The following is a 23,165-nucleotide window of genomic DNA, read 5'->3' as shown; positions in this document are numbered from 1 at the left end:
AAAATTGTTCCTTTAAAGGTTCTTACGCATAGTAACAGTTCTATTTACCGTATCGTCCTAAAGAACCCTTTAAATGCTGAAATGGTTCTTTGTGTTAGAGTTTAGGGTTATTTATTCCCGCCTTTTTGTGTTTCAAATCTTTAACTGTCAAAGCCTCCTCATTACTGATTTTCTGGAGCTGGACAACTACACAGACTATCAACATACTCTCAACAGGTAAATGATTTATTAAAATGTCAATAAATTATTAAATAATTTAACAATCATTTCCTAACAATCATGTCTTTTTCTCTTTTTAGTTTAACAAAACATTAAGTGTGAGCAGCTCTGTTCAGTTAAAGGGGCCGGGGGGGTACAATGGTGTTTCATGTATTCAGAGTTGTTTACAGTGTTAAAGAGATAGATTCTCATGCTAAACATGGCCAAAGTTTTAAAAAAATATATTTTGGACGAATAACAGAGAATTTCTGTGCCGAAAATCTTACTTCGGGGTTGGTACAAGTTTCGGCTGTTTTTTTTCCCGATCGTGGATCTAATGACTTACGAGAGTGGAACTCCTTATATGAGCATTTCTCTCGGAAAAGCGCGCCCGCGCACACGTCGACCAGAGGAGAGCGAGACTGCGCACATCAACGCGCTTCAACAGGAAATCATCGGCAGCGCTGCATAGGATTTGTTCAAGAATGTCTCCAAAGTGTGTTTTTGGATGTGAGGGAAAGCTTACCGTGTTCAGCTTCCCAAAGAACCCAACGTTACAGGAACAGTGGATGCAGATTGTTTTTCCGGGGCAGCAACGGAGTGTAGCAAGTGCGGTTGTGTGTGGTCATTTCAGTGACGAATGTTTTATTAACAAGGCCCAGGTCGACGCTGGATTTGCACATCGTTTGCTATTAAAACGTGGAGCGGTCCCAGTGATAAAAGACCCCATTCATGTAAGTACAACTGGATCAGATTTCTGTCTTTTGCTGAAAATCAGCACATAAGTGAATATATGTTGACTCTATAGCTCACCCCACGGCACGCCTCCAGGAGCTCGGCTTTTTCCGGAGGGAAACGGAAAGCTGTATTTTTCTTTTATAAATATGATAAAACTAAAGACTTTTTGGAGATATGAAGGATGCACTACTACTCTATAGGTACTCAAGATTAACATGAGATTAGGTGAAACTGTATTTTATGTACCCTTTAAGGATAGCCTACTCATCTTCTCTTCTCCACAAAGTACGATATGGAATTTATGATCCATATTGTTTGATTTTTTTAATTATGACTTTATGCCTAAACATACCCAGACAAAAAAAAAAAGCTATACCATGACTTTATATCACTTTTTCCTGTAAACAAACGGCTCAGTAATTTTGGCCTTCATGAACATAACTGTTTTTACATAATCAAATGGAAGAGACACAATGTAACTCTAAACTCAGTTGTGTATTTCAGATGCTGTCACGTATCATAACCTCATCATCTCAGAGAAACTGCCACTCAGAATACACACATAATGAAAGACGTATAAAGACATCATAGGGGATTGTGATGGTATTTTACTGGAACTTAGCCTTCATTACATCTATATCGTGTTCAATGTAAACTGTTATTTATTAAAGTATTCAGGTATCCTCTGTTGTTAGAGCACTGTAAGTTTTGCTGCCATGTCAAAATTTATTTATTTATTATTTATAACACCATTAAGGTCCTATAGCACTTTTAAAGCATGGTTCTTTATGGAACCTCATAAAAAGGGTTCTATTTAGCACCAAAAAGGGTTCTGCTATTGTTACAAGCCGAAGAACCCTAATTTGGTACTGTTTAGAACCATTTTTCTTAAGAGTGTACTTTACAGCGGTGTCATGTTTTTGCACAAACTGCATTTTTTGGAGTGACAGTGCCTTCCACATTGTATGTAAGAGAGTTAAGAATTGAGAGATTTGTCTTTTTGAGGAGTGGTTAACCACATGAGAACTTGGTTGATCAGTCTATGTGTGTGTGTAAATTCGAAGCAAGGGGCTTACAGATGATAAATCACAGGCTCTGTCGGGAGAGACTTGGGCCCGGGGGTCTGTCTGGCCCCTGTCATGGAAAACACTGAGAGTCCCTCTCTCTCTCACACACTCATTTATAAACACCCACACAGACAAGCTTATTAATGTGAATAGCAGAGGAATCTGTGCTAATCTAATCTAATTAACCATGTGCAAAATCCCATGAACAAAGCCTCAGCAGACTCTAAGCACTGTTTGAAGGGCAGGTCTGCTCTTTAGCTTTCATAGCTGTTTGGTAATCATACAAAAAATCTAACAGAACTGGAAAAGAACAGGAACCTCTGTGATTTCTCATAGAGTTAGGCCTAATTCATCATTTATACTACACGAGTATGCATGGATCTTTTCCCAAGTTTCACAAGACAAATTAACGTTAGTTTTTTTTAGCGTTACATTGATTAAAGCACTCTACTTTTTAGCTCTCGGTCACCATACTAATTACAGTGCTGCTTTACGTTAACAACACATTTCATACGGGCAAAAACACAGTTTTTCCTACTTTAATTTTAATTTACAACATCTAAGGGTCGGTCTGACATTAGAAACCCTTTCCCTCTGCATCAAACATCGGTTCCTTGTTTTATCAGTGTATCACATACCATCAAACTGAGCCAGGATAAACAGGAAAGAAGGGATTATTGCAATTTTTCATCTCCGTCTTTCCTCCTCTTGCATATGTGGTGGTCAGGCTATGAAATTGTTTCCACTTAATATTTTTTTGTAAAAATGCTGTTGCAGCTCAAGGGGGATTATTTCCCCAATTACCTACACCGCGGCTCATTTACTGTCTGAGTCCTGCGTCTTCAAAACAGAAGTTGTGTCTCCAAACACTATATGACGACTAAATAAGAAGCGAACACACTGAAGAAGTTGACTGGGTATCAGATATAGCTCTCTCTCTATATATATGGCTTCATCGTTTTATGTTTTAGAAGTCATTTATTTATTTGTAACATATTGTCTGAAACAAGTCACCAAAAATCGACCTTTTTACTTTATAAGTAAAGTCACTGTAAGATCAACATTTTTGTTTCATAAAATTGACTTGGTACACATTTCTGGCATATAGTGCATAAGCAGTCCTGCATGCTATTAAATTTTTTTTTTTTTTAACTTTGTAATCTTAAAAAAAAAACTTGCTCTGCTTCCTAAACAACTTTCCTTTCATATAATATTACAAATCTCTCAATCCGCCCCTTAAATCTGGCTCCAATCTAGCATATAACTCCCACTTTTCACAAGCCAATCAATTCCTCATGGATATAATCAAATGCCGCACTACAAATTTTCCTCATTGAATATCCTGTTTCACTTGGAAATCCATCAAATTATAGAAATAAAATTGAATTGACCAAAAGACCCTCATGAGCATTTTAGTAAAAAAATAAAAAAACATTTGAATATTTGTACAATTAAATAACATGCTATGCTTATCTTGTGGCTTTATGGGTAATACAAATATCTGAGTATGGATAAATTCACTTAATCATTTTAAATTTTACAGGGTTTAGGAAAAATATTGGTAGAACTCTCTTCCATTTTTATGGAAATTCCATAAATTTTCTCTCTTTCCATTCTCATTCAACTTAACAATGATACATGACGTTTTATCTGTAATCTCATTCAGAATATGAAAGTCAGACTGCAGTACCTGCATGCTTCTCATCCATCCATGCATCATTTAAACCCAACACATGATGATGCTCTGATCGGCTGTGGCTTGTCTTGAGGAGGGAGTTCTGCAAACAGAAACACATAAAAGGGTTTCATAACATGTCTCCATGTGGATGAAATCTGTGTTTGACAGTGGAGTGGAAAAAAAAGAAAGAAAAACGAAGAGGATGACTGTTGTTTATTATGTCTGAGCATAAGGCACTCATCTCATTGAAATCAAATTGAGGGAAACGCTGCTATATCACGTACAGCATCTGAGATATGAAGTAACTCAACACCGGGAAAACTGCAATTCTCTGAGATTGATTTAAGAGGAATCAGGAATCTCATGTTTGATGCCACATGAATCTGGCTGGACCGTGAACGCAGCCATTAATCAAGCTTTCTGCCTTCATACGGGCCTTGCTGTGTTTTTAACCGCCTGTTGAGTGGTGTGTGTTTTAGTTCTTCACCTTTGCCCACACTTAAAACAAACCCCTACAGGCTTTAGTGGAGTCCAGCCCAGAGGAACTGAGTCTAGCTGAGGCTTTAGAACGGCAAGCCCTTGTGGAAAGAGAAGTATAGCATACTTTAAAAAAGTACTCACTTTATGAAAATAATATACTTCTGTCATCATTTACTCACCCTCAAGTTGTTCCAAACCTGTATGAATTTCTTTCTTCTGCTGAACACAAAAGAAGATATTTTGAAGAATGTTGGTAACCAAACAGGCCCCATTGACTTACATAGTATATGGAAAAAAAAAAAAACCTTTAAGTGCAAACTGAACACTAACTGCATGTAATTTACAATTAAGTGCAAACTGAACACTAACTGCATGTAATTTACAATTAAATTAAAATGTATTGTGTTTTAAATGCATATTAAATACAGCTGAACTTTGTTTTGTTTTTTGACCCACTTAAATAGTACGTCTTTATACATAATGTCATAATGACTTCTATTGACTTTGAATTATGGTTAATGTACTGCCGAATATACTGACAAACATTTATGGTAAAATAAAATGTTATAGTCACGTTTATCTAAACTTGTCATGTAATTAAATATAATTATTTGTAATTACAGTTTTGTGATTATAAAGTTGCAATATCGAATAACAGTTAAAATTATAAACAAGTATAGCCTACGATATGTGCTTAAGTAGGCTTTAGTCAACACATCAAAATACACGCGTACCTTCAAGTAAAACTTTTAAGTTTACATTATTATAAAATGCACCTCATTTTAAAAGTGTACACTTATGACCTTTTATGAATATTATATTTTACTTTTTAGATTTGAAGTACTCTTCAAGTGCACAAATATAAGAGTACTTCTTTTACAGGGAACACTTTGATTGACATGAATAAGAGCAAATTAGACTGACATCCAGCATCAGTACCCGGATCAGCCATTCTAAAGACAATATGACCACCTCATCATCAAAGTTATTGATTAATATGATTTTATAATAAATATGATAATGATTTCAAAACTACTATTCGTGCCTGGAAATGTGACAAGAATGATTCATTCACATACTTGTATAATTTCTTCCATACAAACATATGTTGTGTGTGAAGTGCGTCTGCACAAACAGGCACGTCAGGCCATGGCCGCTGGCAGGACAATAAGCAAATCAGCATAACGCATGTTTCCTTTTCCTAGGCGTACTGTAGATTACAGTAAAAGCTCAGACACATGCTCAGAATCAGCAAGAGAAGCAGAAAATGAGAACTGAGCTTTTCCTGGAAGCGGTATGATAATTTAAGGGATGGAGGGTAGGATGCTTCCTAGACTTTATCATGTCCCTACTGACAGCTTCTCTTTGCTTCTGGGTTGAGCCAGAGAGCAACAACTGTTTGTGAGCGGAAATTGAAAACATGTATAGCGGAAGAAAAGGCAGGATCTGATCGTGCTGTTTACTGACATGATGAAACCGATGTTGATGAAAATAAACAAAAGCACAATCGTGGTGTCAGAGAGTGCAGAATCTGTCATGGCAACCAAAGGCAGAGCATTTTTTCTTTTTACTTCAACGTCCTTTTTTCCTCCTGAGAAAAGTACTTGCATTTTTAGCATCCCTGGAGAGCTTTGAGTCATTGAAGACAAATTATCATTGAAGATTATAGGGCTGGGCGATATGGCTGAAAACTGTATCACGATATAAGTGTTTCATATCGGTCGATATCGATAATTATTGAACTTTTTTATAACATATTTAAAATAAGGACCAGTCCAGGAGACAAATATATTACATTTAAAGATTTTTTATTTTAAACTTAACCTACCTCTGATTATAATCCCATCAGTTATAAAGGCAGAAATGTCAACACGACCATGGAAAACTCAAAAGTCTAAAATCACAATGAACACTTAACAATTATCTCTTAACATTAAGGTGCAAAATTAAAGAATACGTAAGAAATGCTTTATAAAGGGGTGGGCGATATGGCAAAAATATAATATTACGATTTCTTTCTATAAATTCTATAAATCTATTTCTTTCTATTTTCTATAAATTATACATTGATACTTATTAAAGCTATTAATAAAGTTATTAGTCAAGAGCAGTGAGTGATTTTCTCTTTACATTTTGTTGTTTTATTAACATTAAAGGGATAGTTCTCCTAAAAATTCTAATTTTCATAATTTACTCTCTCACGTTGTTTTAAACTCGAATAAGTTTCTTTCTTCTGTTGAAAATAAAAGTTATTTGGAAGAATGACCAACAGTTGATGTACCCCAGTGACTTCCAGTATATTTTTCTCCTATGGAAGTCAATGGGGACCAGCTACTGTTTGGATACCCACATTCTTCAAAATATTAATATTAGAAAATATTAGAAGGCAATTAATACAGGTTTGGAACAACATTAGAGTGCGTAAATAATGAGATAATTTTTATTTTTGGGTGAACTATCCCTTTAAGGACAAGCGGCAGCGTGTTTACTATTACTACTGTCTCTTTAAGAGCTGCGCGCGACGCGTCTATTATACACTCAATTGACAAGCAGATTTTCTCTCAATTTTCTCAAGTTTGCTTTCACTTTAGACATATCCGACTAGTTTATGTAAACCTTGTGTGTATATAACAGTATTAGCAAAATAAGACTCAAAAGATAACTTAGTATTCAGGCGCTGGTAGACAGGCTTTTAGTGCATGTGAGCTTCACATGTACGCGCTGAGAAACACATGCTAACAGCGCATCTGCACGCGAATAACAGAGAAACTGACGACGGTCTTGCATAATCTGCAGATGACATTGGTCTGACTACGGTCGGTCAGACTTTAAGTCAGGCGAGCTGACTTTTCCTGTTTTATCTATTTACTAGAGAGTGAGTGCCTTTGTTCATGCAATCAAACTTGCTTTGCTGGTTTCTTCCGACGAAAAAAAAAAAAAAATTATCGAACGCATTTTTTATTGATATTGATTACGTGTCTATCGCGATACATATCGTTATCGTTTTATCGCCCAGCCCTAGAAGATTATTCAAGACAAAAACTGCTGGGCAGGATATCTATTTGAGTTTTATTTATCCAGTGAAGTACTTACAGGACATCATCTCTAGTGCAAAATTACACAGACATGACAAGAACGTGATTATGCCAAGACAAGAAAATGATGTAGTTTGACAGAATTCGTAATGCACTTCTCCAAGCTTTTAAAAACGGCATTGCAATTCTGTCCACTTGACAGACTGGGGAAGCAGTCCAAAACTCTCTCCCATGGCCTGCTGGCCTTCTTTGATTTATCTATGATTGCTGAGACAGAAATAATCATCACAAGCTCAAATCACAGCACAGACACACAAACATTTAAAGGTGCCAACATGACAGAGATAACCATCAGTTCAGCCATTTTTGCAGGACTTCAGAGATGCCTTTATACCAACATATGATCTAAAGAGGTTCTTTTGTAAAACATGTCAAAAGAGATGTGGAAAAAAAGACATTCCATTACAAGTTATGATCATTTGATACTAATTTTTTTTTTTATTCTTTGAAAAGTTTGAAAGTAACAGATGGAACTAAATGTTTATTTTCACACCTTTCGCCTTACTTAAAGTCACATTGAATATTCTTTTTTTTTATGGAATATTTACGACTTGTCCGTACAAATAATGTTTTTAAAGTTAATGTGCCCTTATAATCTTTAATCAAAATATCTTCCCCTCCCTCTTGTAGCGACATCTCTTCTCTTCTCTGATGACGTGTTTACTGGAAACCCTCCACCTTCCCCAGCTCCACCTGTAGGCTATAGATCTGCTATGGGTAATGCATGTGCTCACAGCAGCGTGTTGTGTATGTATTGCCAGTAGCAAGTCCCGGATATGCTCTGCAACAGCAGCATCATGACAGATCTATTCCGCCAAGACCAAATATGAACATTGTCATATCCATGATCATGCCAAACACTCCAAGAGTTGTCATGGCAGAAATGTATTAATACAAATAATAATAAATAAATGTATTCATTATTGATTAAAAAAGACTAGGCTTCTTTGTCATATTTGTCATAACCATGTACACACACACACAACATTTCAAAATCTGACAAGTAATCCAGGTCAAGAAACTAAGATGTTCTTTAAGAACACTGGAAAAACGCTGGATAAACATGGTTAAGATTTCACCACTCATAAAAACCCTACACAGTACGCTGCAGCCAGGAAACTGGCCTCTCCATATTTTCTTAGGCAGCTCTCTGACCACCCCCCACCCATTTCTGCCTTAAACACACACACATAAGTACATTTTAAACAGGAGATGATATACTACATCTAATGGTGTGTCAGTACATTGTGATTGGCAAATTTATGACAATAAATGTTTGCCTGCTTTGGTCAGATTAAGTGCTCCTTCAAACCCTATAATTACATGGTCAGAGAATAAATGATTTACACCGGCTTCGGTATGGAGTACCTTTTCCCTATGGGAAATTCTGGATCCCTGTTGCCAGTCTGCTATGTATTAGCATCTCTTGGATAAGCCGATTTGTGGTGAATGTGAATGAACTGCTGCCTGACAATGATGCCTTAGTTGTTATTTCCATAATGTTATGATTTCTTTTGTCCAAATCTAGGCTTCCAGGTCTCAGTATATTAAACCACCACAATCTTTAACCAGCAGTAATTTTGGAGCTCTTTGTACAGTTGCATCATGAATAGATGCAGTTATGCAGTCTATTCAGACTGTAACACTGAGAGACCCCAGTAACAGATGAAGCCATAGCAGGGGTCCCCCACAGATCATCATGCAATTACACACATAATCTCTGATCTAAAAAGAAAGCACTGTTGCATTATGGGAAGCCTTTGTTTGCAAGCTCTTTGATGTGATTGTTCAGTGTTTTCTGAGGTTATGAACACTGTTTTTCCACTCTCTCTCCTACATACATACACTAACAAGTCCGTTAAGCCTATCCCAACATCAAACAAACAAAGCTAAGCAATTCCATCCACAGTTTCCGATATTCCCTGGAAGCAGCCTTTCAAATTCGATCTGTAAGGATTTCCATCATAGTCTAAAAGAAAGCGAACAACCATCCGTCTGTCGCCTTCCAATCTTATCATCATCTGAATCTCTCCACATCCCCCCTCTCACTTTCACTCTTTCTCTCCATCTCTCTCATACTGATTCATGAGATAGCCCGACAGTCTTTGTCTGCGTGTGAGCACACGCCAAGAAAGCACGTAGTTCAAACAGTCGTAAACGGAGTCGTTCTCCTTTATTGTTTTTGTAGTTTGCTACACTTTGCTGTCACAACTACACAAGTTATTCATGTTTTGGCATGAAAACTGTGAAATCTTAAACTTTTTTTTCTCTCCTTAGGCTTATTACTAGTTCACTTAACTCAGAGCCTCATGTTTCATCTAGTGACCCCTAAACGACACTTGCAACCCCCTTCTGTGAGGACCGCTTTGCCCCATACTGTCCTAGGAAATCCAAAATGCGGGAAACCACAACAATACCTCAATATTGACAACAAGGCCGTGTTGTGTTGATTTTGGTTTGGGGGACAGTTTAAAATTTTATTTGAAGGTTACCATTGACTGCAGTATTGTTTCATGTTCGGCTACAGAACTGTCAGGATGAGCAGCACGGTCTGGACTAAGTTGTTTTCTTTTTAATTTCTTCATAACCCTCTTGCTGGGAACTTTTCCTTTTGCTTGACTTTGTCTTAGGTTACTGAGAGTAGCACAATGGTCGTTTCTCTTAGTTTGTTCTCACAAACTCTTGCAATATCATGAGTGGGCAATAGAGGGCGCCGTTTTAAAGATCAACAAGTTAAACATATTATAATGGACACAGCAGGTAAAGGCACCAAAAAGAGATCAAAATTAGCACAGGCTCCCAAATGCACAAAAACGACCTTCAAATATAAATGAAGACATTTGTTCTCGACTTAATCATGATTCATGAGCTCATTCGGGGGAGAGCTGTGAAACGTCAAAGCGTCAGTTCTCGGCCTCAGAAACACGAAAACAAGCGCCTTGAGGAACCTTGAGGTGAAAGACATTACCCACTCCATCATAAAAAGCAGCTTGACGGCATATGAGAGCGCAGACTGGACTGTCAGCGTGTTTGTTTGGTTGAACGTCCAGTTGAAGGGTTGAGTTTGACGATGAGGTGAATGAATGCAGATACGAACTATGACAGCGCTGTGACCATAAAAAACACACATGCTCTTAGGTTTATGCTTCCCAAGGCATCCATTAAAGAAACAACCAGAACATTAACATTTAACTGTTTTATTTCCACTATCCTAGTGCACAATAAATGTGCTTCAAGCTCTGGAGCAGATCCAGGAATATTCGGCACTTGCCAGCCAAGAATGTGAAAATCACCCTCAGACCCCGAGCTCTTCCCAGGCGTCGTTTCAACAGGTAAATGCTTCAGCAGGTGGCCACAGGTGATACAGAAGACATGTACGAAGAGAAAAGATCTCAATAACAGAACACACAATAAGAGAAGGCAGATGTGGGCTCACATTGACATTCACCATGAGAGTAACAGTCAAATAAACCCGCTAAACGGCACATACGGTCAATGAGCCGTAGAAAAACACAATTAAACGGGATTATCTATCATTCAGACTGAAAACTGATTCTCACTGAAGCTCTTACCGTAACTAGAGCACGTGGGGTAAACTGCGAGGAATATTTTAGCTAAAGCCGTTCATTAGCTACATCACTGTAGCCAGATATATATAATTTAATCGTTCATCAACGCTTGTGATTGAAACATGCTGCTTTAAAACGTACTGATACTGCACATCATCAAGGCCTGGTTGAGCAGGCTCGCACTCACATAAACAAATATAAGGTTGTAATCAGTGTGGTGTAATCACTGAGCCGACAGAAAATATACAGTAGGTAAGAGCAAGTACGCCGGCGTCGGAGCCCCATACGGACCTGTGGAGAGTCTGGAGAATGAGACGTGATGGAAACACAAAGGGGCTCTTGTGTCGACCCTTTCTGCTGTCACCAGCGGAGCTCTATGTAGCACTTGTTTTGAAGGATCCGTATGATTAATTGCCCACTACTTGACACTGTCACTCGCCCATCCACTCGGACAATAACACGGGTCACGGCACCAGAGCTGGGGACTGCGGAAACACGACAACTGGCTTTCAGCACTGCCATTCATCCACCGGTGTTACTGGCCGGAGTGACACATCCTTAAGACATGGAATGAAAAACAAACTTAAAATATATTTTTGCAGGCATTACTTCCTACAATGTTTGGATCCATTAATCATAGCTACGCCTGCGATCCAGTACACGTCAATGCAAAAATGATTAGAGGCAATAGCCAAAACGCATTACTGTCAAACAGATGGTGACAGTGATGAATTGAGGGTAAACAGTACAATATGTCAGAAACAAAACATTTAAACATTAAAAGACCCTGATGACATTCACAAACCCATGAAGAACGTCGTTTGTGCTGTAACATCTTCGGAACACAAATGAAGATCTTTTTAATGAAGTCTGTGAGCTTTCTGTTCCTCCATTGACAGCCTACGCAAATACCACTTTCAAACCCGAGAAAGACATCATTAAAGTAATCCTAAAGTCATTTTATGAAGCGCAAGTGACACAATTTACCACTTTATTTATAAAATATTCATTTCCAAAGCGTTTTCACGCAACGTCTGCTCTCGCGTCAACACGTGTCGGAGATTCATATTTTGTAAATAAAGTGTTAAATTGTGTTTTTTTGTGCTAACAAAGCACTCACGTCCCTTCATACACTGGAGTCACACGTATTAATTCAATGATGTCTTTGGTACCTTTCTGGGGCTTGACAGTGGTAGTTGCATAGACTGTCAATGGTAGGACAGAAAGCTCAGAGATTTCATTAAAAATATCTTCATTTGTGTTCTGAAGATGAACAAAAGCCCTACGGGTTTGAGTGAGTAATTAATGACAGAATTTTAACTTGTGGGTGAACTAACCCTTTAAGAACCACTGCCGGATTATTTCGACTCCCTGTAAAATATGCAGTTTTAACAGAAAAAGCAGATAGATTAATGGATAAATGCAATTTCACTGTAACATATTTAAAATTATGAAAGTAAAAAGTATGAATTAGCCTAATATAGCCGACAGGCCTAATTTACAGTGCAAATCTATATTTAGCAAGATAATACATGCATATTTAGAGTAATGTTAAAATGTATTTTTTAGAAACATACAAGATCTAATTTACAGTGAAACAGTGAAAGGCGTATCAATTAAAAAAGGAATTCCCATGAGTCCCTATACATCACATTCGGTTTATCTAAATACTTAAATGTACTTTTTGAAATCAGTTATGCACATTAGGGTGTAACACTTTGTGTTGTTTAGTTAATGCTTTTACTGTCATGTGTGTTACCCTGGATGGTATTTTGTGTAACACTGTGCTAACTGTCCATACATTTAATAGTAGCCTCATTGTTCATCACGTGGCATGAGACAATACTATTTTTAAGGTACAAAGCAGATTTTAGTAATCCAAGTCAGCTAGGAATATTAACATTATACCGCAGTAGTAGATGATATAGCTGTATGAAATTGCAAAATATAAGTTACAGCAAAACTTCTTCCGTGATGACCGAAACGTCGTCAGGTGAATTTCTGGCGACAAGAGCTGTCCGTTTCACAGCAGATTTAACAGGATTTTTATGGGGTTTACTTCGATTCATGCACATCCATCTAATGAAAAGTCTACATTCATCTAATGAAAAATGCAATATTTTCAATAGCTACAGGCTAAAGATCCATGCTCTGTTCCATGACCGTCGAAATGCTACACACTCGCGTCCTCTGAAAGAACCTGTTCTCCCCTCCTCTTGTAAAACAAGCAGAGGGGGAAACATTCAAGGCGTTACACAGTCTCGGGCAGTTAAGCTGGAAACTTGAGGGGCGCAGCGCAGAGTTTAGTGCTCTCCACAGCTGGGCAACTGGACAGAGAGAGAGAGAGAGAGAACGAAAGAGAGAGAGACAGGAGACAACGCGAATCTCTTTGATAGTCTGGGGCAGTAGAATGGCGGAGGGGCAGAATGCTTCCCTTTCGAGACGGCAAATGTGAGCTCATTATCGTAACCGGCGTAAAACACTTCATTTGTGCTGTGAAACCAGGAAAAACTTGTAAACAACAGAGGTAACGGAGCTGAGGGAAACGCGAGGTGTCCTGTGCCCTCTCATCTCGAAATGAACTGTCACTCGGGACTACGATGGTTGGTAACTTTATGCGCTTTCTTTCAAGTGGGCTCACCCCGGGACACGCACGAGAGCACGCGGCAATGTGACAAGCCCGTATCGGTGAGTTTGTCTCAACCGCACTTTCTGCAGTTGCTTCGCGCGCAATGCACGCACCTTTGGAGCTCCTCGTAAATGACATGTTAACTAGATCTATCTTGAATGATATTATAAACAGATTGATTCGCTGTTTGATCTTCTCCGCTGCTGATGTGGGCTATTTTAAAGAGGTGCTTTTATTATCAACAACTGATTTTTTTTCCCTCTCCAGATTGTCAAGACACTAGGCTAAATCAAAATAATTAGAATGCGTGTAGGCCTATGTTTAATAAAAGTTCAGTTTGCGTTTTTTTAGTTGAATAAAATTAAAAGAAAATTGAATGAATTAAAAATAGATGCATTTGTTTTATCTGTAGCCTACGATCTTTTTCTCAAACTAAAATTATATATGGGCACTAAAATATGATTTATTTTATTTTATTTATTTTAACATAAAACTTTTGCTACTAGATTAAAGTGATCTTCCTTTCTTATTAATGAATTATTCTGCACGATATTGTTCCATAAACAACAACAAATATAGCCTAGGCCTATATAATATTTAAAAATAAAATAGTAATCATATAAATCCCTAATGGCATTATAATCGCAATATAAACAATTATTTGTATATTATTATTATTAGATTTATTGCATTCCAGTTAATAATTGAGCCATAATAATTTATTGTTTTAAAACAATTATTTTAGTGGCGTCCGGCCAACCGCGTGTCACTTCTTGTCATATACTCGTAGAAATCTGGGCCTGAAAAATGAATTTTTGTGCCAAGTGAAATACCGTTAAACTCTTGCCAGTGCAATGCCAGTTTATGTGTCAAAGGAAAAAGGGGAAGCCCACGGGTGAATAGACTTCAAATGCATTTATATGGGAAAAAATCACTGACCCCCATAAACTGATCAAGTTTCAGTGCGTGAGACGAGAACTGTTAAAGTAGTTATCGAGCATATTTACTTCATTATGATTTGGCAAGTGCGCGAGTCTGTTTAACGCAATTAACGTCTCGCTTTCATCTGAGCCAATGCAGTGTGTTGAGGAGAGAATTCCTCATCGGTCGAGGTGGAAATCATAAGGAAAGATGATGCATTATATTCCTTTAAACATATTGACTATCCCAAATCTTAATAGAGATTCGCACATTCAGTAGTGTTTGAATAGCCTATATTTAGGCTAAAATGCAACAGACTTTGTTAAATATACTAATCCGAAAATGAATGCATTATGCACGCAAACGTTCTGCCAATTTACCTCTATTTGTTTTGACAATTAATGTTTATCTTTTCTTGGAGATTTATATCATTAATGGCCCCATTGTCCAGGACATGACCTGTGCATTCTTTATGTAATTCATAATGCGCGAGTACTGCGAGGCCTGTTTTTGGTTAAGAAATTACTCTATAAAACAGAGCAGAGGGTCTGCAAATGTGACTGGCTAATACACAATATATTACTTTAGTATAAGCTTCTCTCCAGTAAAGCTGGTCAGTGTTCGAGTAATTTTCACAGGTGTCCAGACTCCATTAGGCTAATACAAAGACAAGAGCCGTCGCACGTGGCCATTTACGAACAAGGATTTCAGGCGTGAAGACCTAGAAAAAAGGAATAAAGGAATAGAGCCTATAGAAAAATAAATGCTGACAACCAAGGCACATTAGCAACACAACGATAAGGATGTCAGGTTAAAAATGTTAAAAGATAATATTAAAACATGAAAGTTCTTAGAAATGCATTCACATTTATGTTGGTTTCATACATTTTTGAAAAACATTTTTAAAAACATTTTGATTTCATGACCCTAAAATATCACGTCACCAAATAAACAGTACTGAAATATTTTTTGTAGGCTACACATAGCTTAATAATTATATATATATAAAAAATCATTATATATCATATTTTTTCAGTATGGAGAGTTGCTTACATTTACTCTATTTGATCAATTTTTATAAAAAGGTAAAACAAATGTTATGACATGGGGGTCTTAAGGTGTTTTTGTCACATGACAGCAAAATGGCTTTCAGCATAACACCCTCATAAAAATCTTAAAATATCTAATTCAGAAATAATAGAAGAGGTGTATCCAAGTAATTTCTGTATGAATTGCGTTTCGTAATGTAGGCCTACTTAATAGATCCAGTCAAAAAGAAAAAAAAGAGTTGTATACAAGTATAAGATACCTGGGGAAGAGGGACCTTCAAAAAATATAGTCAAACATCACTTGCAGTTCTTTCTGCTCTCATTACCATCAGCTCTGACTAGTGGTTAATAAACTCTAAACTGCTCTTTCCTGATCTGAGGTGGATGAACAATTCATTAAAATTAAAGATTGACCGTTTAAGAGTGAGTTGTTCATTGAAGGTTACATTTTACGAGGGCACAGCTATTGACAGCCTCAGAAACTAGTAAATACTTGAGAGTTTCAGAGGGTGCAGAACAGCAGAGGTTTGCTGCTCTGCGGAGTGTAAAGGCCCTTTTTACGAGGAGAGGCACACTGTAAACTAAGAACCCCAGTTAAACATTTCCACCCCAGATTTAATACGCCAGCTCTATCAGTGCACTGGCATGAACCGACTCCTCTGTGATACAGCTACTATACGGTGTTTTTTTTCTCGCAGTTTGACTGTGAATAAGGAAAAAGTTAATGCATGTTAATTTCTTACTCTGTGGAATCCAGTTAAGATTATTATATCGGTGTCCAATACTTCATCAGTGTGGTTTACTTTGATTCATGCAGTTAAAAAATTATAATCAAATTAAAATATATAGGCTACTTTTCTAAATATAAAGCTATTCGAGTTAAAGGAAATAACCTTGATGTGTTTGTGTCAGTCCAATGTTTTAATTACCCTAAAATCTCCTCTCTATTCCTTTTCTCTTCATAAAGCAGAAAGACATGAACTCCTTCCTATGGACTGTGAAACGGCCTCCTCCTTACCCTCCGTCCTATTTGTTCGGGACAATCCACGTCCCCTACACTCGAGTCTGGGACTACATCCCTGAGAACTCGAAACGGGCCTTCCAGACCAGCACCAATGTATTCTTTGAACTGGACCTCACGAATCCTCTAACCATCTCAAAACTCACCAGCTGCCAGCTTCTGCCCAACGGAGAAAACCTCCAGACGTTACTGCCGCGCGACCTCTACCGTCGCCTCAAGCGCCACCTGGACTACGTCAAACACATGATGCCCTTCTGGATGACAGCAGATCAGCGTGGCCGTGGACTTTATGCTGACTACCTCTTCAATGCCATTGCGGGGAACTGGGAACGCAAGAGGCCTGTATGGGTGATGCTGATGGTGAACTCTCTGACTGAAGCAGATGTGCGGTCGAGGGGAACTCCGGTGCTCGATTTGTTCATGGCGCAGGAGGCAGAGCGTCTCGGGAAGCAGACAGGTGCTGTGGAGAGGGTGGAGGAACAGTGTCATCCCCTGAATGGACTGAACTTCTCACAGGTCAGTGAGCACTAGGCAACCAGACAGAGAGGCCTGTGTGTGTGTTTTGGCAAGTGTGCATGGGAGATCCGGTGGTTAAAAAAAAAAGGTGTTGTTATGGATTAAGTGATTATGAATGTCCACCGACAGACCAGAGCAGGGAGGAAATGAGATAAAAGTCTGACAAAAAAAAGTCTGAAGCCACTGAAGTTAAATCAGAGGGGGAGGGAGAGCAGCTGTCAGGTTGATAGATTGGTGTGGAAATCAATGCTGAATAATATTTATGAGGTATAGAGGGAGGAAAGAGAATGACTCTGGCTGCCTGTGGGGTCGCGCTGTCATCTGACACGTCTTGATTATCCTATTGCTGCCTGTCGAATGTAACATTAGAGTGAAAGATGGACAAACTTACCTAATTGCTTGATGATATGCAGGTGGAGGGTATCCAGCTTTTATTTCTGCACTGAAGAAGTGGGTCGGAAATATGTATAGAGCGTTATATTAAACAGGCAGACAGTTTTTGCTTGCCACACACACGCACGCACACACACACAGACACATTCTTGTACATCTATCTTTATGAGGACATTTATTAACACAATGCAATCTCTAGCCGCTTACCCTAACCTTACCCATCACAACTAAGTGCCTAACCCGAACCCTTACCCTAAACCTACCCTTAACCTAATTTTAACTTTATGCCTAAAACCAAGTCTTGCCCCTTAAACAGACATTTAAAGGGGTCTCAGAAAGTGAGGACCAGCCAAAATGTCCTCACTTTACACTTTACTCACTTTACTCTCTTTTCCTCACTCCAATGGTCTAAAACTCAAACTGGTCCTCACAAAGATAGTTGTACAAGTACACACACACACACACACACAGACACACACACACACACATTTTTTGTATGTATATATATAAAAAATTCACATCCACAAATTCAACACGGCAGAGAGAGTTTTTGTTCCTTGTGTGACACATATATACATAAAAAAAAATATACATCCGCAACCTCAGCACCACAAAACCTGCATCAGTGGCAGCAACACAGTCATAAACGCTCACACTGCAACTGAATCTGTGAGTCGGGCCCCCGTGTGACAGGCAACAGGGCTCCTGTGCTAATTTGAGAGGGTACAGGGGCAACGTAGCCTCTCCACTTTCATCAGCACCTCCTAACTATGCTGTCAAAAAAGAACATGCCTTCAGGGCCCGCCATACAGCGCACCCCCTGTAAGGAATCGTGGGAAATGTAGACCCAGCTAAGGGTGACAGCACTCTCGTCTTTAATCTGGGAGAGGTCAAAATACCACTCTCATTCCCAGGCTGAGCAAGTCGAAAAATCGTATTTAATGTAGCAGCAAAATAATGCTTTCAGACTGAATGGCTTTTGGGTTTGGATATTAATTGCATCAAATATTTCTTTGAGTATGAGTTTACTTTTCAGCGAATTGTGTTCGTACACTAAATGTGATCAGAATGGGCAGAGCAGATGGAGTTAGGCACTGCAATGTGAACTGTTACAAAGTGCTCTTAATGACTGTAGAAGTCTCTGCTTTAGATTCTGGCGAAGGCTCAGCCAGCGATCCATTTTAATCACAGGGCTAATCAGCAAGCTTTTGAACATCTGAATTTCCTACAGCTTTCCACCCAAAAATAGTCCCAGAAGAAGTAAAGAGCATGAAATGAAAATGACAGGCAAATGATTATGCTGTATTAGAATCTGAGGGATAATTTGAGCGCTGTGCTCGCCTGGAACGCTCAAGCAGGAGTGAGGTCAGACGGCAAGATCATGCGTGGAGGCAAGAAGGAAGGGGTTGGATGATGTGTAGGCTGTGGTGTCGCTGCGAGGCTTAATCTGAAACATGAGCCACGGGATTGTGGGAGATCAGAGTTGGGAATGCTTCCAAATGCCGCTAGCCGGCGTATTAATCGTTCCCAATAAAAGTAACTGCCTACGATATCCTCAATCTTGCAGTGCGCTCTTTCTAGGGGCTTTGTGGTGTGAGTCATCAGTTGTCACTGGCATTAACCTCCTTGGCCTTTACCTTAGGTTAAAGCAGTTAGCCTGACCTTTTACCTCTCTGTTCGCTGGGAATCGTCGCCAAGAGCTCAGGAAGTGCTTTGAGCTTGAAAGGTGCTACAGAAAAACAGGTCCCATCTCAGTGCTGATGTGGTTCCTTGGGGGATAATGGGGTGTGATGCCTGGAGGATAGAGCGGTTTGCCTGGCCTGGCACAGATCCATGTCTGGCTCTCGGATGGAGTGCTTGGGGGAGTTGAAGAGCATTGGGGAGGGTTTGGCTTTCTCCTTGAAGCAGGAGTGGTGAGTTTCAAAGGCCGCATGGAGCGCATGGTTCATCTCTAGCTTCGCAAACATGGATGAACACAGACAGCTGGGCATGACAGGAAGCAACACACACTTACTTAAAGCTTAAAGCATGCAGAATACACCAGGCAATAGCAGAACAGGGTGTCCATAGGGGTGGAGGACAAGCTGTTTATCTCTGGTTTTGTGAGAAAAGCTTCCATAATGCATCACTGGACTGAATGTCTCATGCCTATGCTAAAGCAATGTTTACATGTGCTTATTTATTCATTTTGAGGTCACCTCTTAGCTAGCATTTGACAATTGGGGTGAAGACAAAAAATGTACAAGAAACATCATATATATGCCAATCTCGTCAGGGCTGAGGTCAAAAGTCACGGCCTTGCTGACGATGCAGACAACCCCATGTATGCTAGAGTCTCTGTGTGATTCTGACCCGCAGAAAGGGAGAGTCACAAGGCTATTTCAGGCTCTGCGTAAGGAGTGAAAACCCCACTGCAAACTTAGACTAACAGTATAAAGTTGTTGGATCTCACACTTTAGCAGAAGCCACATCTGTTTTCAGCTGTGAAGAAGTGCTAAAGTGTTGATGGACCGTGGAGGGATATAGTCTGTTTAAATGGGATTAACAGAAATATATAGGTTGAATACAGCAGAAATGTTTGTACACTCACTGTGAAATTGTCATGATCTTTTCACCATATTATTATACAGCAATTAATTCCAGTCCACTAATTTGTTTGTATCACTGCTTCTCTGTGTTTGCTACAGAGAATTCCAACTGTATAAGCTAAAGTATTTTTGTTGGCGGCGCAAAAATAAACATGGCCAGCCATATTGTGAATGAAATGTCAGTTACCTTGTATTAATTTGTTCAAAAACTTGTTCTTGTTCAAACGTTTGGTGTTAGTAAGATTTTTATAAAAACTAAATTAATATTTTTATTCAGCAAGGCGGCATTCTAAAGGATCGTGTGATACTGGAGACTGGATTAATGGATGCTGAAAATATATATATTTTTAATATCATTATTTTATAATACTGTATATATATATTTTTTTAAATATATTCAAATAAATATATTCAAATTGTAATTTTCACAATATCATGTTTTCCCTGCATTTTAATCAAATAAATACAGCCTTGAATAGACTTCTTTTAAACTAGCAACTTAAAAATGAAGAACATCATAAGCAAGCACCCGAATCACAGCCATTCAGTGCACAATTGCACTCTTGCTTGTATTCTTACTGCTTAATTAGAAATGTTATTAGGAATGACACCATGATGGAAAATGTGTGTAAAATTTCCATCATAAATTTTGCAAATGGTCAACTGGCTATTCAAAAGAGTTTATAATCAGCATTGTGCTACAAATATTTACTCAATACTCCATGCTGTAATCATCTGATGGACTTCGGATAAATAATGCATATTTAAATGATAGAATTAAGGAGAATCGGACTTTTGCTGCATTTAAATATTTACATTCCAGGTCTCATGTGTAAGAGCTGGGCGCTATGATCTGCTGGCATGAGCAACGGCGTGATGGAAAAAGCAGCCACCTCTCTGCTCCTGCTGGATAACCTCCTAGCCCAAAATATTCTCCTTGCCTCTCTCTTTTTTTTCCTCGTCCTCTTCGTGGAGGCATTTTGCACACCTCTGTGACACTCTACCTGCAAAGAGTGGAATTTTAATGTCAGCATAATGGAATTAGAATAAATGGAGAATTAGAATATCAGAATATGGGAATGTGAGCACATGAGCTTCAGTCTGGTGGAAGCAAAGATGTTATCATCAAATTCTTTCCTCATTGTTTCAAGATGGTATTGGAGCTTGGTGTTTTCGTGTGGCTGATTGGCTTATGTTTAAGCATGTCTTTAAATATTACCCAAGATTCTGGCACTCTCTATTTCATAAATACTTTTGACTCAGGAATGACCTCTGTTTGTATATCCACGACTTAATTTTCTCAATTACCAATCATGCTCTTAAAGAAATGCAATTTCCATTTGGAGAATGTCCACTAGGGGACTTAAGCTTTCAATGATATCAAGAGCAAATGTGCATAGAAGTGGCACCGAAGCCAAATCAGGCAATCTGCGGGGCCTGTAAGCGTACACGCGGCAGTCAAACCGCTGGCCTAATTACTTAATTGGCCTTTCTAATGACTAAATTGTCCCCTGCTGTCCAGGACCACTTAAACAATTATGTATTGGCCTGAAAAGGAGGCTTGCTGTGGAAATCACTGAAGTGGAAAAGCCAAGCCATGGATACCGTGATTGTTTACTTTTATCAAATAGGAGGTAGTTACCTACATCAAAGTGCCATCTTTCCCCAAAGTGTGACACACACACAGCAAGGAAGCAGTGGTCAGCAAGGCCAACTCTGTGTCTGTGCTGAGGGTGCGCCCTTCCTCGCAGAGGTAATTATCCATGAAGTACACACCGGAGTTTGTGTCCCACAAACATCCTGTCCTGTGGCTTTTTCTGCTTTCTGTCAAGTTGAAAATAGAAGTGGATAATGTTAATGCGTAAAATGAATTTGGACTCAATAGCAAAAGATGTGTGTCTGCGAGTGTATACTACAGTTCATATGTTTCGTTTTGGTAAGATTGCTATTATGTGCTTGATAGAAGTCTATTAAAGTGGTCATGAATTGAGAAATCAAATTTCCTTTCCTCGACATTGGGCTATAAAAACATCCTGTAAGTTTTAGAACTCAAAACCTAGTCCAAAAACAGCTTTTATTGAATCCAAGCTTAGAAAATGACTTGTTTGGAATTTTGTCACATTATGACGTAATAGTGTGACGAAAGACTGCCTCAGCAGAATAAAAACAATGCCTACTTCTACATCATCGTATCTTTTGCCCGGCCCACTAGCGCGTTAGTGAGAAAGAGAGAGAAAAGAGGTACATAATCCTTATGCAAAGAAAGTGGTTTTATATTTTCAATGTGAATGTCTCAGTAGAGCTTTGTTTGTTTGTTTAGTACATTTCACTGTGATTCTTAGGTAAATCAGTTGCAATTTCGGCGCAAGCTTTGCAAACAGACTTTCACTGTAAGAAATGGACCCGACAGTAATGTCACAACATATAAGTAACCATGTTCATTCCATTGACTGATCTGTGATCAGTGATTTCTGATATTTAATGATTCATGCAGTCAGACGTTCTTTGTATCAAAATCAGTTATTGCTGTTAATGCATCAGTAAATCAATCTATTGTTAGTAATCCATGAAACATCTCAATTACTGAATGAATGGCCTGAATGAAAGTCTGTTGTGCTACAGTATTCCAGCGCTAATGAATTCTGCACATTGGGGATAGATCGTGCTATGAGCTCCCAACAGCTGGGAATGCACAAGACAGAGTGCTATTCCACACAGCTGTGATCCCAGTGCCAAGATCCACCTTTCTTTTCCTTTCTCTTCATCATCTTCACTGCATTCCTCCTTGAGAATGGAACAGTCATTTCATCTTTGCTTTAATGGCCTAACGTCACGCAAAAGGTCGCCCACCGTCTGTCTTACCTATCAGTGAGAACAAGGTCTATTTTACAAAAAAACACACACACACACACACACACACACACACACACACACACACACACACACACACACACACACACACACACACACACACACACACACACACACACACAAATACAACCAATGGGTGTAAAAGAGTTAAATCAGATAACACACTACAAACACCCTTCAAACGGTCAACAGGTTTGGAGAGTGTTCCCTCTTCATAGGAAAGATTTCTGAGGCGACTGACCACAAACATGGCACCCTTTCAGAAATATGAGGAAACTTTCCAGCAGTGCTTTTGTTAGTGGAACAAAGAAGATTGAAATGAGACTGAAACATTTTTGTCATGTACACACAC

The 23,165-nt window shown here is 38.8% G+C and overlaps 1 protein-coding gene across 2 annotated transcripts in view; it reads left to right on the top strand.

The window, feature by feature from the left end:
* Nucleotides 1-13,054: 13,054 nt before the first annotated feature.
* trabd2b (TraB domain containing 2B) overlaps nucleotides 13,055-23,165 on the top strand; it is a 53,726-nt gene continuing 43,615 nt past the window's right edge. Inside the window, exons 1-2 of one of the 2 annotated variants that reach the window (XM_081348158.1) lie at nucleotides 13,055-13,513; nucleotides 16,392-16,961. In XM_081348158.1, the coding sequence (XP_081204284.1) occupies nucleotides 13,403-13,513; nucleotides 16,392-16,961 (681 nt within the window). In that variant the 5' untranslated portion in view covers nucleotides 13,055-13,402. The remainder of the gene's footprint in view (nucleotides 13,514-16,391; nucleotides 16,962-23,165) is intronic. The other variant, XM_081348159.1, reaches the window with a different exon arrangement.

The sequence above is a fragment of the Scardinius erythrophthalmus genome (genome assembly GCF_964197995.2).
Source record: "Scardinius erythrophthalmus genome assembly, chromosome: 20".
Classification (NCBI taxonomy): domain Eukaryota; kingdom Metazoa; phylum Chordata; class Actinopteri; order Cypriniformes; family Leuciscidae; genus Scardinius; species Scardinius erythrophthalmus.
The sequence above is the reverse complement of the archived record's forward strand: the minus strand, read 5'-3'. Positions and strand labels throughout refer to the sequence as shown.